This window comes from Bos mutus, chromosome 18, assembly GCF_027580195.1.
Source record: "Bos mutus isolate GX-2022 chromosome 18, NWIPB_WYAK_1.1, whole genome shotgun sequence".
Lineage (NCBI taxonomy): Eukaryota > Metazoa > Chordata > Mammalia > Artiodactyla > Bovidae > Bos > Bos mutus.
Window position 1 is genome coordinate 24,419,358 of NC_091634.1, and position 15,123 is coordinate 24,434,480.

The 15,123-nt window shown below is 51.9% G+C and overlaps 1 protein-coding gene across 6 annotated transcripts in view; it reads right to left on the bottom strand.

Annotated features, from left to right (window-relative positions):
* ZFHX3 (zinc finger homeobox 3) overlaps positions 1 to 15,123 on the bottom strand; it is a 255,242-nt gene that overhangs the window by 153,392 nt on the left and 86,727 nt on the right. For 5 of the 6 annotated variants that reach the window (XM_070388070.1, XM_070388069.1, XM_070388072.1 and 2 more), the window contains 2 exons: positions 12,003 to 14,794; positions 6,676 to 7,172 (listed from right to left, as the gene is read on the bottom strand). In XM_070388070.1, the coding sequence (XP_070244171.1) occupies positions 6,676 to 7,172; positions 12,003 to 14,748 (3,243 nt within the window). In that variant the 5' untranslated portion in view covers positions 14,749 to 14,794. The remainder of the gene's footprint in view (positions 1 to 6,675; positions 7,173 to 12,002; positions 14,795 to 15,123) is intronic. The other variant, XM_070388073.1, reaches the window with a different exon arrangement.

Genomic DNA, 15,123 nt, shown 5'->3' on the forward strand with positions numbered 1-15,123 from the left:
TATACACTCACGCACACTTTCTATCACTATAAGCATAGGAAAAAAAAAACCAACAACCCCAAAAGAGATAATTAGATAACTTGTGATCCGTATCTTAAGAGAAGAGTTGGAGAGTAGAAAAAGGACTTCCACTTTATAGAGTATTGAAAAGCACTTAAAGGTATGAGAAAGGGCTAAGGTGTAATACTGTATACATGCAACATAATTCCAATTTTGTAAGATGCCTGACCCATCTTGTTAAATCAAAAAGGAAGAAAGAAAAATATGTTATCCTCTTTGAAGGGATTAGGCAAATAATTATATTCTCTTATACTTACCTGGATTTCTCAAAATTTCTACAGTGAACACACATTACTCATACTAATAATTTTTACTATAAAAAATAAGGAATCCACATTTTATTATTCATTTACACTTGAGGTAAACTCGGAATGCTAGTCTTGTAACAAGTAAGAATAATAATATTCTGAAGGAGTCTCCTCAGTTCTTTACCATCCACAAAAAGGATTTCAGGAAGGGTGAGAGAAAAGAAAAATATTAAAAGTACTTGGGGGAAAAAAAGGAGGAACTGTTATGGAAAATGATTATGCAACTGGTCTTTCAATAGGTGGCATATTTAGTTGTTTATTTTGACCATGCCGTGCAGCACGCGAAACCTTAGTTCCCTCACCAAGGATCAAACCCATGCCCCCCGGCATTGGCAGCACTGAGTCTTAACCACCAGACTGCCAGGGACTCCCAAGGTGGCATATTTACTACTGGACATATTAAAAACAGGCATACCTAGTAAGATTCCGATTCCATTATTCGGTATCTAAAGTGTGGAGCCAAACGTTTACCAGGGATCCAACCTTCCTGACGTAAAGTCTGTGTAGCCCAGTGACCAGAGGGCAAAGCCTGGCTTAGAGCCAATCAGCTGAGAGATCGTGTTGAATCACATGGTACACTGGAGGGATTCGCAGATGCAAGATGGTTCTGGAGGGAGGGCAAGGCTGCAGTGAGGTGTCGACCTTCCACACAGCACCCACTGGCCATCTGCTGGGCAAGCACTCCTACATCACGTGTTGGCCGCAGTTCCTACCGCACTGAAGGGGTCAATCTGTCCCAGTATGAGCCCTGCCTCTAAAAAAAAAGATTCAATCTTTCCACCTTCCCAGAGCCCCCCTGAAGTTAGCTGGTGGCCAGAACCACTGCCAGGGCTCGCCCAGCTCTCCAGGAGTGACCAGGGGCCCGTGTGCACAGTCTCCCAGTCTGGCCCCAGGAGTCCCCACCTTGCGAGCCTAGCCATCAAGTGAGGGAAATGAACTTCAGGCCCCCAGCTGTGCTGGGAGATGGAAGGCATGAAGGCGAAACGTGCTAAGATTTACCAAAACATCTGGCCTTTCACACCTTCTAAATCAGCCACAGGAAAACACTCCCCGCCTTTCATTTTTGGTTGAAGGCACCAAAGTATAGAGAGAAGAAGGCAGAGGTATGCACTTAAAAAATAAATAAATAAACAGTCGCCCTAATGAGAAAACAAGGTTTAAGGAAACTGGTTCCAGAGTGACGATGTAAACCAGATGACACCTGTAACAGGGCTTCAGACGCGAAGCCACATCAGGGCGGCGAGGAGGAGGAGGGAGGCGGGAGGGGCAGCTTTTTGTTTTCCAGGCAGGACAAAGGCTGCCAGTCACCATCTGTGGGCACAAAGTGTGCAGCTGTATGCCTAAGACCCCCTGTGCTGAGCACCCATAAAAGGGCATGAAGAATGCAAACTTCAGACCAAATCTCTTTGTCTGACTTATTGTACATCTGATCTGTCCATCCATCCTTTGGTGAACTTACGGCCCTGCTGGGAGAGTGAACCATGAGTTTCTTACACATCAGGAAAACAACTGAGAAGATAGATTCCAAAGTAATGCAGAGTCTGGCGGAGGGTTTCTTCCTTCCTTCTACCTCAAATAATCCCAACACCATCGAAGTCCACTACGTAGAGAATCTGGGTACCTGTTTTTCAGTCAATTGGTACCATACTCTACTTCTTAGTTTAGGCCAAAGAGACTTGGTGTCTCCCCCTCGGTTTGCCTGGGGGGCCCTACACATCCCACATGGGGTCCAGACTCAACTCTGGGGGAAGACAAGCTTCTTTGTGTACAACTTAAGATTAATATGAAAACTTGGGGCTGGGCCCAATCAAAGGAAAGTCAGCTGGGAACTGTTGGAGTAACAGATTCTGGTGGGGGTCTTAATCTATCTGCTCAAGTTGATGGATTTCCATCCCAATGACTCTCAAGTGAAGAAAAACATCAAAGTGAAATCCAGATTCTGATAGTTGGCAGGTGTGCACTGATCTCCAGCTGCCCTTTCGGCACCTTCCTCCCCAAAGCAGAAAACACTTCAATGTTCAGAGAGCTCGCCAGGGACAGCAGGGAAGTCCAGATAAATACAGAAGGGCTCGTGTGAGCCCTGAACCCACTCCCTGGCTCATGACCTGCCTAGCACAGAGGAGAGTGGAGGGCAGACATTATCAGTACCTGCTGCCCTCCCTTCCCCTACTATTTAAGACAAGCAAGGGCACCCTGCATTGCTATAGGGGGAAGGAGTGGGAGACTGGGGCTCAGGAGCAGGTCCTCCAAGATAAAAGTGAAAACATTTATGTGGGAAAGCAGTCAGGGATTCCCCTTCCAGCCCTCAAGCCCTCATGAGAGACAAGCATCTTACCCACAACATGCTTCCATTCTGGCTCTGCTGAATCGCTATAGACAAAAACCAAAAAAACAAGAGTTCGGTTTCTAAGCCTGACTGGGGTCCCTGGCCTTCCCGCTGCGTTGCAGTGTCGCTCAATCACAGTGCCCATGATGGCAACCATGAGGGTATGGACATACGACCACTGGGGGCTGGACCAGGGCCACCACGACAGTAAGTCTGCTATCACGAACCTTCAAGTTGTGAACTTTCAAAGATGTGAACATGTATTCCATCAGTGTCAGGCGTGAGGGAAATTGCAGCCGGCCCTCCATCTCCTATTGCTGATGATACTCCAGCCCTACCATCTCCCGCCTCCTCTCCCTCCTCCATCAGTAACTCTTCTTGCCTGTTCACTCGATGTCCGCCCCTGTGTGCCAGATGGTGTACTGTAAGAGTACACTGTTACAGCTTGTAGTATATAAGACTGTACTGTAGGATTAAAAATGTTTTATTCTTGTGTTTTTTTTTAAATGTATTATTGTTTGCGTGAAAAAGTATTATAAACCTATTACAGTACAGTACTATATCACCAATTGTGTTAGTTGGGTACCTAGGCTAACTTGGTTGGACTTACACACACCCTCTCAGAGTGGAACTAGTTCATATGTAGGAGGACTTAATGCATTTAAAGACTCAAGGAATTCAATCACAAGCATTTCAGAAAATTAACCTGGGAGCCAAGCAAAAAGGAAACAGCTTCCATCTGATGCCAGGGGCTCTCCACCTGAACCCTACTTTCTTTTACTTCCAGGAGGCAGGAAGAAGTCGATGAACATTAATCTTGATTTAAAAACCACTCTCACACAATAATCCCAACTAACCAGACAATCCCAGGCAAGGGAGATAGAATCACCCATTTCTCCATTTTGCTGATCAGCCCAACCCTCTCCTATGTCCGGATAAGAAATTATCTCATGCTTTCAGACGGCTCAGTCCTAATCCAGCAACGTACGCGCCAGGATTTATGACACCAAGAGGGAGAGACTCTGGACCTGAGACCCAGTGACAGACTGGAAAGCCACACTTCTGCCAGTGTCCCCTGAGCCCGCTGGTCTGTCTCCTCAAGCATGGAAAAGGAAGAGGAGAGGGTGGGTAGAGAGGGTGGGAGACCCGCGAGGAAGTCAAAGACATCACAGAAGGCAAGTGTGGGCATCTCCTTGACCAATCCATGAGCAATCTGCCGGGGAACCAAGATGGGGTGAGGTGGGGTGAGGGCAGGGCAGGGGCGAGGGTGGGCCATGGGGAAGGGGGTAGTGAGGAGGGCCGTGTGTGAGAAGCTGGGGGCCCTCCCCGGGTCAGCAGCATCTGGAGCTGTTTCTCTAGCAGACAGTAAAGAACTCGATTATATCCAGTTAACTGTGCTCTAAACTGATTATGCATGTGCTGGGCTAATGGATTACATTAGCAAGAGGAAAAATAACATGCAATCAATCTCCATTTACCACAGGCCACACCAGGGCCTACAGAAAAGCTGACTCTCGAACCACCTCCAATCCCCATCCCAAATCCCAGGACTGACAAGACCCTGTGCTAGGGACCCCCTCGGTGGCGAGAGAAGTTTATCTCAGTCACGTCATGGGGCAGAAAGGCCTTGAGGCAGGCACTCAAATGGTAAGGTTCCGGGTCACATCTGGGAGTGGGTAGGAGAGCTCCCCACCCCCTACAGCAGAGTCACGGGGACATTTGTTACCCAAGCTAATGAAACCAGACTAACGACCTTCAGCTCCTGACCCAGGGAATTCTGTCCTGAATGTGGGTGGAGGTCACCCCTGGCGGGTGCCAGCCATACACACTGCCTGGGCACCTCTCTTCTGAGCACTGGTCCCCGCATCTCACCCTGCATTCCAACATCTTCATTTCTGCAACGCTGCCTTTCCTGAGCAGGAGACTCCTCCATCTTTACTAAGGAAAAAAGAGGAGAGAACTACGGCCGGGGAGGATGAGAGTCCGGGGCTAGCTGAGCAAGGCACAAAGGGTGACGCTCGAGTCGCTTCCCTCACATCCGCCCTGAACACCACCTCTACCCGATTCTCAAGCTGCGCCCAGAGGACAGGGAGTGAGGACCAGCAAGGGATGCAGTCAGCAAATCCCCCAAGTTCCAGGCCCTTTGGAAGGAAGCAAACCCAAGGCTGCTCTTACTGGAGGCCGCAGTGTGGACAGTTAATGACCACCCCACGCGTTCTATAACCTAAAAGGCAATGTTTCTCCTCAGATGGAAGAGGCCAGCTTCATGCCACCTCTAAAGGACCGCATTCAAAGCTGCATACGACCTTCTAGGGCCACACCAAGTCCTTCATGCTAATTTTTGCTCAGTTGGGTCGTTTAGAAACTTTTTTTTTTTTCCCACGGATATCTCCATCAGGTTTTCGCGACCACACCGGCACCACCCTGTGGCCAGTGAGAACCTCTGATTTAAACTGATGGCCAGGAGCCTCTCTTTCCAAGGGTGGCACTCAGGGAAGCCAACCAGTGAGGGTCCAGCTCACAGAGAACAGGGCGGGCTTGGCTGTCTGGTGTCTAGACCCTCCCCTCCACACCGCTTGAGCCCATTCATGCCTGAGTCAGCACTCAATTTCAGAACATTCTATCCCTACCACCTTGTGCCTGCTTTCTCCTCCTTTCCTGAAAATGGTTTCTCATCCATGTAACACAGGCCTCTAGACAAGCTGAGAATGAACGACTATAAAATGAATTGCGCTCATCAGTCTCAGCAGAGGCCAATGTGGGGCCAGGATCAGGGTCTTCCTTATTTGGAGTTTCCATTTAAAATCACTGTAAGCAGAGAGGGGATTCAAGGAGCTCAGGGTGAGGGGCAACCCAGCGCACACTGGCCCACAGATGTGGGAATCGGTGTGAACGGAAAGAGAAGAGGCTGATAACAAGAGGGAGGGAAACGGAGAGACAGGGCGAGGCCGTGGAAGGGACGTGGAGGGAGGCTGGGCAGATTTATGGCGATTTGTACCTGATTGTTCATACTAAAGCCATTATGGGATGATTAGAGAAAAAGGTGAGGCTTTAAGTCCAGTGAAAATCAATAGAAACGTCTGGAGCAATTCTGCCGTGCAAGTGGAAGGACTATTACAGTATCCGAGCACCTCCTCCTCGTTACCGTCTATGGACTGAGGGGAAGAAGGAAGAGGGCAGGGAGGGGTGAGCAAGGAGGGCTGGGGTGAGCAAGGAGGGATTGGAAGGAATGAGAGGTGGAGAGGACTTAGGAGGAGGAGGAAGGCAGAAGGCCAGCAAAAAAAAAAAATACGAGGAAGAGAACAGAGGCAGAGAACACGGCCAACAGGAAAAAAGAAAAAAGGTGCCCCTCATTTGACCATGTGTTTCCCCACAGCACTCACCACCTTCTAGCCTACTGTATAATTTATTTACTTTGTCGATCACCCATCCCCCAAAAGAATGGACGCTATGGGAGGGCAGGGACTTTTTGTCTGCCTTGTGCATGGATGCAGGCTCAGAACAGGCCTGGGTTATGGGAGGGGTTCAATGTGTATCTCCTGAATGAATGAATGAACAAATAAACAAAGCACCCCAGGGGGCATTCAGGGAGCAGAGGCTAAAAACAGGGGGGGAATAACCAGATGGAAAAGGAGAACAGAAAGCCTGCAGAGAAACATGTGAGCACAAAGGTAAAAGGGGGAACTAGGGAAATGGCAATTGTGAGTTAGGAAAGAAGTCAGTTCTAAGGAAGGTAGGTGGAACAATGCATAGTACTGGGCTGCTATAATACAACCTGGCCCCCGAGTGAGGCACCCCACAGAGAGATCCTTCAGTTCCCAGCTGAAGCCCTCCACCGTGTCACCAGCTCCCCTCCCAATGCCAGGGCACCAGCCAGCCACCAGTTCCTCCAGTTAATGGCATCAAGTGTCCGTCTGCCCCCAGCCTGCTGGTCACCCGGGGGATCTGCTCCACTCCTTCCAGAGACAGTCCGGGGCTTACCTTGTACAGCTTCAGGCTGGCCTCGTGCCTGGAGTTGACCGTGTGCAGCCGCAGCTTCTCCAAGCTGTTGGTGTAGTAGTCGCAGGCGTTGCACTTGAGGTGGACAGGGTTGCCGATGGCCACGCACTTGAGCCGCCACTCGTTGGCCTTGCCACCCTCCTTGATGTGGGCCACCAGCTGGTACTTCTGCACGTGCTTGTCCGTCTTGCAGTGCAGCTGGAAGTTGGCCTTGAGCTGGGTGTTGTAGCGGCAGAGCTTGCACTGGTACGAGTCCCCCATCACCGCCTTCCACTCCTCCTCCGGGAGGCTGCGCTCCACATTCATGTGCAGCCCCAGCAGGTCCAGGGTGTCCGTGGTGAACTTGTTGCAGACGGCGCACTGGAAGAGCTTGAGCGACGGGTCGTTGGTCTGGATGAAGCTCTCGCCCAGGTTCATCAGCTCCTCCGACACCAGCTGCCCGCCCCCGAGCCGCATGTCTAGGGGGATTTCACCGCCCACTGCGGGGAAAGAGAAGGGAGAGAATTAGAGGCCGGGCTCGCAGTGTTCCTACCTGAGGCACTGCCCACCCTCCACCATCCCTGAGCCAGGTTCCAGCAGAGAAAAGATCACATCTCAAGCATCACAGCGTGCTATCCACTGGGAAAATTTACAACGAAAATCAGCTTGATGTGGTCAGATCTCTCTCATGGACATTCTGAAATTCGTGGAAGGTTGTGTTGTTACGTTTGTTTTCTTCCCTTTGTAAAAGAATGCCTAGAAGAAGGTAGGAACCATATAATCTCTTGAATGTTTGAATTCAGCTCCTCATTCAGATCCCAGAACAGACAGACATAAAAGCATCACTCACTGGACGTAGGAGAATCTGAGGCTTTAGGCCTCAAACTGAGTCACAGCTGCATTCTAAGACCCCAAGCCTTCACGGCAAATCAGAACTGGGCTGAGCAGCAACGCTGCCCAGCAGAACTTTTTGTGAAGAGGGAAACTCTGGGTATCTGGACTGTCCAATGTGAAAGTCACTAGTCACGCGTGGCTATGGGGCACCTGACACATGGCTAGGATAGAGCTGGGGAGCTGCATTTTTCATTTTTACTTCATCTACAGTTAGGTCAGTGGCTACCGTAGTGGACAGCGCGGCTCTAAATCTGAGATTTCCAGAATGATCTCCTTATTCCTCACCACACCTGCCTGTCAGAGGCGCTGGCTCCTCCCACATCTCCCCATGAGTACAATCATTTCTTGTCCATGAGCCCCCACACGGCGTGGAATGTAAGTCTACTCTGGGACCTGTCATGTTCCCCTCTGGCATTATCTCAGCCATTCAATACAGGTGCAGCCTCTTTAGGACAAGGATCCAATCTTCTCCTTGCTGAACCTCTAGAGGGTATCCAGCTCTCCACACAGGGGCCCAAACATCTGCCATGCCAGTCAGGGTACAGAGCAGCAAAAATGTTACAGGTTTAGCAAGCTGGGTGGAGACAAGCAGTGAAACGCAAAGGTCACCTCACAGCCCTGGAAAATCGGGGTCTGAGACGGCTCTGCTCCTCCCTCTCCAGCCCGGCTTTCTCAGTCCATCATGGCCCTGCATAAACCAAGGGCTGGCTCTCACTCACCAATGGTAAGTTAATACTGTGAGCTCTTATTTCTGTCATGAGAAAGGCTTGGAAAGAGCAGCCTTCCCTCCGTTACCTAGAAGCCTATAGTCAAGCAGAATGCCGAGCGTCGGCTTCTATTTTTTGCTTCTCCCCTAAACACATACACGCTCAAGCTATGTCTCCCCGCGCCACTCCCCAACTGATATTTAAACCTGACCTTTCACATGTGGTTGGGCTGAAGGTTTTTTGTTTTTAATGACTGATTAGAATCCAACTTAATAGCTAATCAAAGAAAAGATGTTACTATTTAAAAAAATTTTTTTCTTATTTCTGCTGTACGAGGTACTCTGAGTGAGGAGCTCAGTCCAGGCTCGACTGAGCAGAGTGGCTGGATTTGAAGCCTGCGGACAGTCTAGCAAGCCACAGAAATCTTTTGCATACACGTGCCAGAAGACTCTGGAAGCTTTCTGCCTGTCTTCTCTCTTGCCATCTCCCCTGGTGAGAGGAGCCATAGCTATGACATTCTTCTTAGGACAAGAGAGAAAAAGAGATGGGGGGAAAAAAGCCTAAAAGCTCCATCCCTTAATAGGGATGCAGGCCAGGCAGCAACCACAAAACACATTCGATGTTCAGTGAAAGCAGAAACTGCCTGGAGGGTAAGACAAGGAGCAAACATATATTTGTTTCTGATGCCAACCACCTGAAGCATCAAATCTTCTTCAGTTTTAAAATTTAACCTCAACACATCAATACCACTCCAAAGAGAAATTCAGCTGTCACTTGCTGGGTGCCTGAGTGAAAGTGAGAAGTCCTCGGCACACGCAAATGAAATAAGTCCCTGTTGCCATCCCAAGCTCTTAAAGTGAAATGCAAATCCAATACAGAAGCAGAGAAGCAGTGAAATGGGGGTGATGGGCAAGCCAAAACTCCCTCTGAGAACTATACCCTGGAGAACCACACACAGGGCTTGTGCTCCCACACATCCACTGGGCTGGAAGGAACAAATTCAGTCCCCAAGAAGTGGAGGAACCTCACACAATTCACAGGCGGGTCAGGTGGTGGGGGAGAGAGCGCGCACTGAGAACTTAGCTGGTGCCTACTCTTGAGTCACGTCAGATGGATGGTCTTGAAGAGGACCCCATCTGCCCCCACATTTAACTTTAAAGCTGGAGACTGACACCCTGGCACAGAGTTCTGCCCTGAGCACATCCTCAGAGAGACACAGGGATTAAAAGACACCACTTACAATCAAAAGCAGAATCAGAGGAGTTCTTAAACCTTGTGCAAATGTCCCATGGCCAGCTGGCTACTTAGGAAACATAGGTGCCTTGGTAAGCCACCCATTTCTCCATGCTGTGCTAAACTATAATCCAGACAGATGTCTGGAAGGATGGTCATCTGGACTCAAGCCTAACATCTCACCTACAGATGGAGGCAAATTCAAGCAGACCAGATCAATGATGCCGAGCTTTTCCTTGACAGTGTCTAGAACGCACAGGTCCCCAGGATCAGTGGAGGTTCCATCAAAGGGAGGAAGAGAACACTGACTTTGTGAGGAGGAGTGCAGTTCACAACTGCTACTTCCCCTGCAGAGCCCAGTAATGCCTAGTAACGCCCACAGCCTTCTCCTAGCGCGCCTAAGGACCAATCAGCTGGGCTGCACACGGAACTGAAAGCTACGCTGTTTCCTACACTGCCTTATGCTGAGGTCCCGCGACTGAAATAACAGGTCCGGGTGGACACATTCTATCACTCCCACAGGCACGCAGGCTTCTGGCATCAAGTATTTTTGTGACTCTCACCCTCATCTCAACAGTGCTCGTGGCTTAAGGCAGGCATGGGAGGTGTTCAGGGACTCACCTCGATTGCCAAGCAGTGATGCTGGAAATTTAAGGCCCCTCCGTGACTACCTGGATAAGGTCTTTAGAAGGAAGAACACTATTCTCTTTAAGAAATAAAGTCTGGATCTTCTATGTATGTGCAGAACTCAAGGATCCGTTTCGTCATCTTTCGCATCTGCCCTCTGCTCATGATGTACAGTGTCCCGCAGATTCACAGACAGTGGGTGCTAAAAGCAAACCATTTATCTACCACTCAATTCAAGCCTCAGTCAGAATTACTGGTTTTCAAGGTAATTAAAAAGTCTTCACTTTGACCCAGTATGAACCCATACATTTTCTGTGTCTTCGTTCCACTTACATTATATTTGATTTACTCCAAGACCTGCGTCCCCAAGATTCTAAATCTCCAGATGAAGAAAACCCCAACCGCCGTAGGCTTTAAAAGCACTACAGTCTTTGTGAGTACCAATGCCACTCATAGGTGTGCAACCCCCATGGTCACTCTTTGGACAAACAGAATGACTGATCCCTGTGCATCCGTGAGTGACCAGTGGGTAAAACATCTTCAAACTGCTTGGTAAGAAAGGATCAACCAGTCAATGTTCCAAAACGGAGAAGAAGATTAAAGTTGCCAGAATTCAAATTTAACTGCATGGCAGGAAAAACAAATTAAATGCCGTGAAATATAACTCATCAGCAGCAATTAGCACTGAAAGACCACACAAATAAAGATGTGCCCGCTGGGGAGGTTCAGCCCTCTGTGTGAACCTGAGCCATTCTAGGATAAAGGTGCTTGTTCATGCTTTGTTGCCGAGAACGACTTACTCCCATGTCATTAAGGGGGTCCTGTGTCATTCAGGACGTTGCTGCTGGTCTCAAGAGGTTAGCTGGGTCAGGGAACAGAGACCACGCTTGTGTAGTTAGGGCAGGCAGGGCCTGACCACCACACTGGTGCTCATGAAACTGGTTTGTACATTTGCTCGCTATAGAAGCTCTTCCCTAGAAGTGGTCACGGTTCTTTTTACATGAAGAGTCGTGGCTTTTGGCATCCAAATCCTGTCCTCTTGGTCCCATTCTGGCTCAACGAAGCCAACGGGTGAGACGGTTTTCCAACAGGAAGCCATGTACTCCATGGCAACAAAGGCTCCCCTGATACTAAAATCAGGCTTTCTTTAATGTGCAATTTTAGAACTTATGTATTACTCGTCTATCACATCACTCCTCACGGCGCCCCCCAGGTCAACCGATTCCCAACTATACTAATCACTGGCAACTCATGCAAGGTAATAAAAAGAACCCACCTCTTTAAAGCATCAAGATCCCAGGAACAACACTGGAGAACTTTGGAAGACATATCTGGGTGGCTCCTGGTCTGCTCACAATCAGACCTGGCTTATTTAAATAAGTTACACCACAGTCCTCAGATCCTCTTTCAGAGGTGACCGTCCCTACTGAAAACTACAGCAATACTTTCCTGCACATCTCAATAATTGTTTAATGAACCCGAAAGTCGAGAGGAAATGTAGCGATTTTTCAAATCAAGAAAGGGACAGATAAAGGGGGGGATGGGAACAGGAAGGAAAGTTGACCCAGAGCCAAATACTAGAGGAAACACTCAAACTTCACTACACTTCCGTGGAGCTGGAGGGCACCTGGGTCTCATATTGAACCCAAACCACTGTCCATGGGCTCAACACAAGAGTTCAGGGGATTTTAGAGAAAAAAAAGAAGGGACGACTGGATGCTCGAGCAGAGTGCAGAACGACTCTCAAGAGAGCAAAGGTTCATGAGATCCACGGGACTCAACAGAGTCAACGGGGACCGTGGCCTGCGCGCGTGTCCTCCCCGGTTTGACTCCCATCGCTCAGGACAGACACACACGGGGCAGCCTCACCTAGAGCAGGCGTCATGGCGGCCACGGGCCCGGTGGGGTCCAGCTGGAATCCGCTCATCACGAACGGGGCGTCCGGGGCCGTGCTGTCCACCTTCAGGTTGGGCAGGTTGACGTTCTGGGCCAGGTAGTACTGGTAGAGCTCAGCCTCGGCCGGGGAGGGCAGGCCGCCCAGGCCCAGGTGGCGGCTGTGCTGCATCTGCGTCATGTTCTGCTGCAGCAGCATCATGTTGTGCATGTGCTTCTCGCTCGTCATGTGGATGCGCAGGTTCCGGGCCACGTTGGTCTCGTAGTCGCACACCTCACACCGCCAGGTGGGCTTGGTTTTTGGTTTGGTGGGTGAGGGGGCCCCACAGGAGCTGCCCATGTTGGCCGCGGCAGCGGCCGCTGCAGCTGCGGCTGCCGCCGCCCCGGCCGTGTGGCTGAACACCTGCTCCCCCCCGCCATTCTGCAGGTTCTGCATGTTGTTGAGATGCTTGTCAGACTGCATATGGATACTGAGGTTGCCTTTGGTCGTTGTGGAGTAGTTACACACCTCGCAGCGGAAAGGCTTGTAACCGCACGTGTAGCTCTCGCCTCGTGCCAGCCGGGGGTGGGGCTGCCCGCTCTTGCAGTAGACGCAGGAGCCCCCCGGCTCCGGGTGCTTCTCCTTCATGTGCGCCTCCAGCGTCTGCTGGTACTTGTAGTGCCAGTTGCACTTGGGGCACTTGAGTGTCTTGCACGAGTTGCGAGAATGCATCATGGTCATGTGGCCGCCCAGCGAGCGGGAGGAGCCCAGGACCGTGTCGCATTTGGGGCACTCCACGCCGCTCCCCGAGGGGCACTCCCCCACCCCGAGCTCGCAGAGGGAGCCAGCGTGCTGGTGATGGGGGACGAAGCCCCCCTCGTCCCCCTCTGTGCTTTCATTTGGTTCTGGTGCTGTGGCATTGTCTTTATTGGCACTTTCATCAGCAAAGTCCAGCCTCCTGCCGCCCTCTGCCACGTTGGCCCTGACGCCCTCACTGTTAAAGCTTAAACGATTCCTCCTGTTCGCACCATCAAAGACAACAAAGGAAGAAGCGGAATTAGAACTAGTAGAAGCTGCGCCCCTCGACAGGGTCTGGAGCACATTAGGCATTAAGGGGGAGTTAGAAATGCTTTGGTTTGAGAGAGCAAGGTCCTTTTTGCTGCTACTACCTGCCGCGGCCCCAGACTCCTCAGGGGGCCTGTCCTCCAGCTCGTCGTCCAGCTCGCTTGGAAAGAGTCCTTTGCAGCCCTCCTCCTCCTCTTCTTCCTCCTCATCTTCCTCCTCCTCTTCCTCTTCCTCCGCCTCCTCTTCCTCCTCCTCCTCCTCCGCCTCCTCCTCGGCGGGCTCTGCCTTCTCCGAGAAGCAGTCCGGATCACCCACTTCTTGCTTCTCTCCTTCTGCTGCCCCAGAGTCCTTGCCCTCTGAGGATTTGGTAGGACTGGAGGCCAGAGGCCCCAGGGGGACTGAGGTAATGGGGGTCTTCAGGACGGAGCTGGTGAGCCCGCCAAGGTTCAGGAGGGTGCTGGGGGTCAGGAGACCCGCCTGGGGCTGCTCGGGGCCCGCGGTGGGGCCGGCGGGGAGGGCCTCCTCCCCTTCCATTCGAATGCCACTGAATTTCCCATAAAAACTGTGTCCGGGGCCTATGAGGTTAGCGGTGGAAACTAAAGGGAGTTGAAAGTTTTTGTTTTTTGGTTCCAGAAAACTTACAAGGGGTTCCTTGTCTTTGCCGATCCCTTGGATGATGGCGGAGATGTTCTTATTGCTAAGAATCTTCCGCTCCTCTTCACTCAGGGTCATTCGATGGTCGTGCACCGCGTGGGTCACAAACGAACGGACGTACCCGAAGGAGAGCTTGCACAGGAAACACATCAGGATGGGCTTCCTCTTGCCGTAGAGCACGAAGCCATCGAATTTGGACAGGTCCACGTTGTTGGGAGCATCTTTGGATACGCAGGAGCTTTTGGCAGAGCCGTCGCTGTTTAGGTAATCCTTGCTGCTTTTGTGTCGCACGTCGAATACGCGGAAGCTGTGCAGGACGGGGCTGAGCCCCGCCAGGGCTGAGGTATTCGGGAAAGCCTGGTCTGGGCCCTCAAACCACTTCCCGAAGGATGAGGCTATGTGGAAAGTGTTGATGATCTGGGGGTAGACGGGTGCCGCACAGGAAGGGTCCCCTTGCTTGCCCCCCGAGGCGGCGGCGGCGGAGGGGAGAGAGTTCAGGAAGAGCGACGGTAGAGGCCCGCCGCCGCCCACGCCCCCGCCCTGGGTCAGCTGGCTCAGACTCTCGACGATGTACGCCGAGCCGTCGGGCTGGAACACAATCTCCCCGGCCAGGTTCTCCACGTCGCTCTCCTCGTCCCCCTCCTCGCTGCTGTCGCTGCCGCTCTCCTCCCGCGGGGGCGGGGGCGGCGGCGGCGGCGGGGGGAGGGCGCCGGGGCAGTGGTGCTCCATGTAGGTCTGCAGGCTGGCGAAGGAGGCCGAGCACTCGTTGCAGCTGACCTCCTTGCCGGCGGTGGCGGCGGCGGGCTCGGCGGCGGGCCCGGCCGGGGCGGTGCTCTCCGCGAGGCGCTCATTGAAGGGGGCCCTCAGGCCGTCCAGGGGCCCGTGGCTCTCGCTTGTGGGCTGCTCCATGCTACTGGGTTTGTCGGGGAGGTGGGTGCTGTTGAGTTCAGTCCATTGCTGGTGCTGAGGGATACCGCACCCATTGTCCTTCCCCGAGACGACAGGCGAGTCACAGCCTTCCATGGTAAGGCCTGCGTGGAGCTTTCATTGCACCCAGTACGGATCGGACCTGAAGGGCAGAGGCAAGGGGGAGAGGAGGGAGAGAAGGGGGAAGAGAGAGAGAAAGGAAAGAGGTTAGGAGGGCCGAGGCTGAGGTCCTGCACAGAGCACTCTGCCCTGGCAGGCTTCTGTCTTCCACACCCACAACAGAGACAGCGGGGCAGCAGTGACCCCGGCCGTCGCCCCACCCCGTCCAGGCTTAGCGGGCGGGCGGTACCCCTGGGTGTCACAGGAGGAGGGGGGTGTCGGGGAAAGGGGCGTCAGGAGAAGCCCTTTCTGTCTTCAGACTGTCAGCTGCTGCACCCCTGGAGACCAGTTTGAGTTTGAGATCTTTGCAAG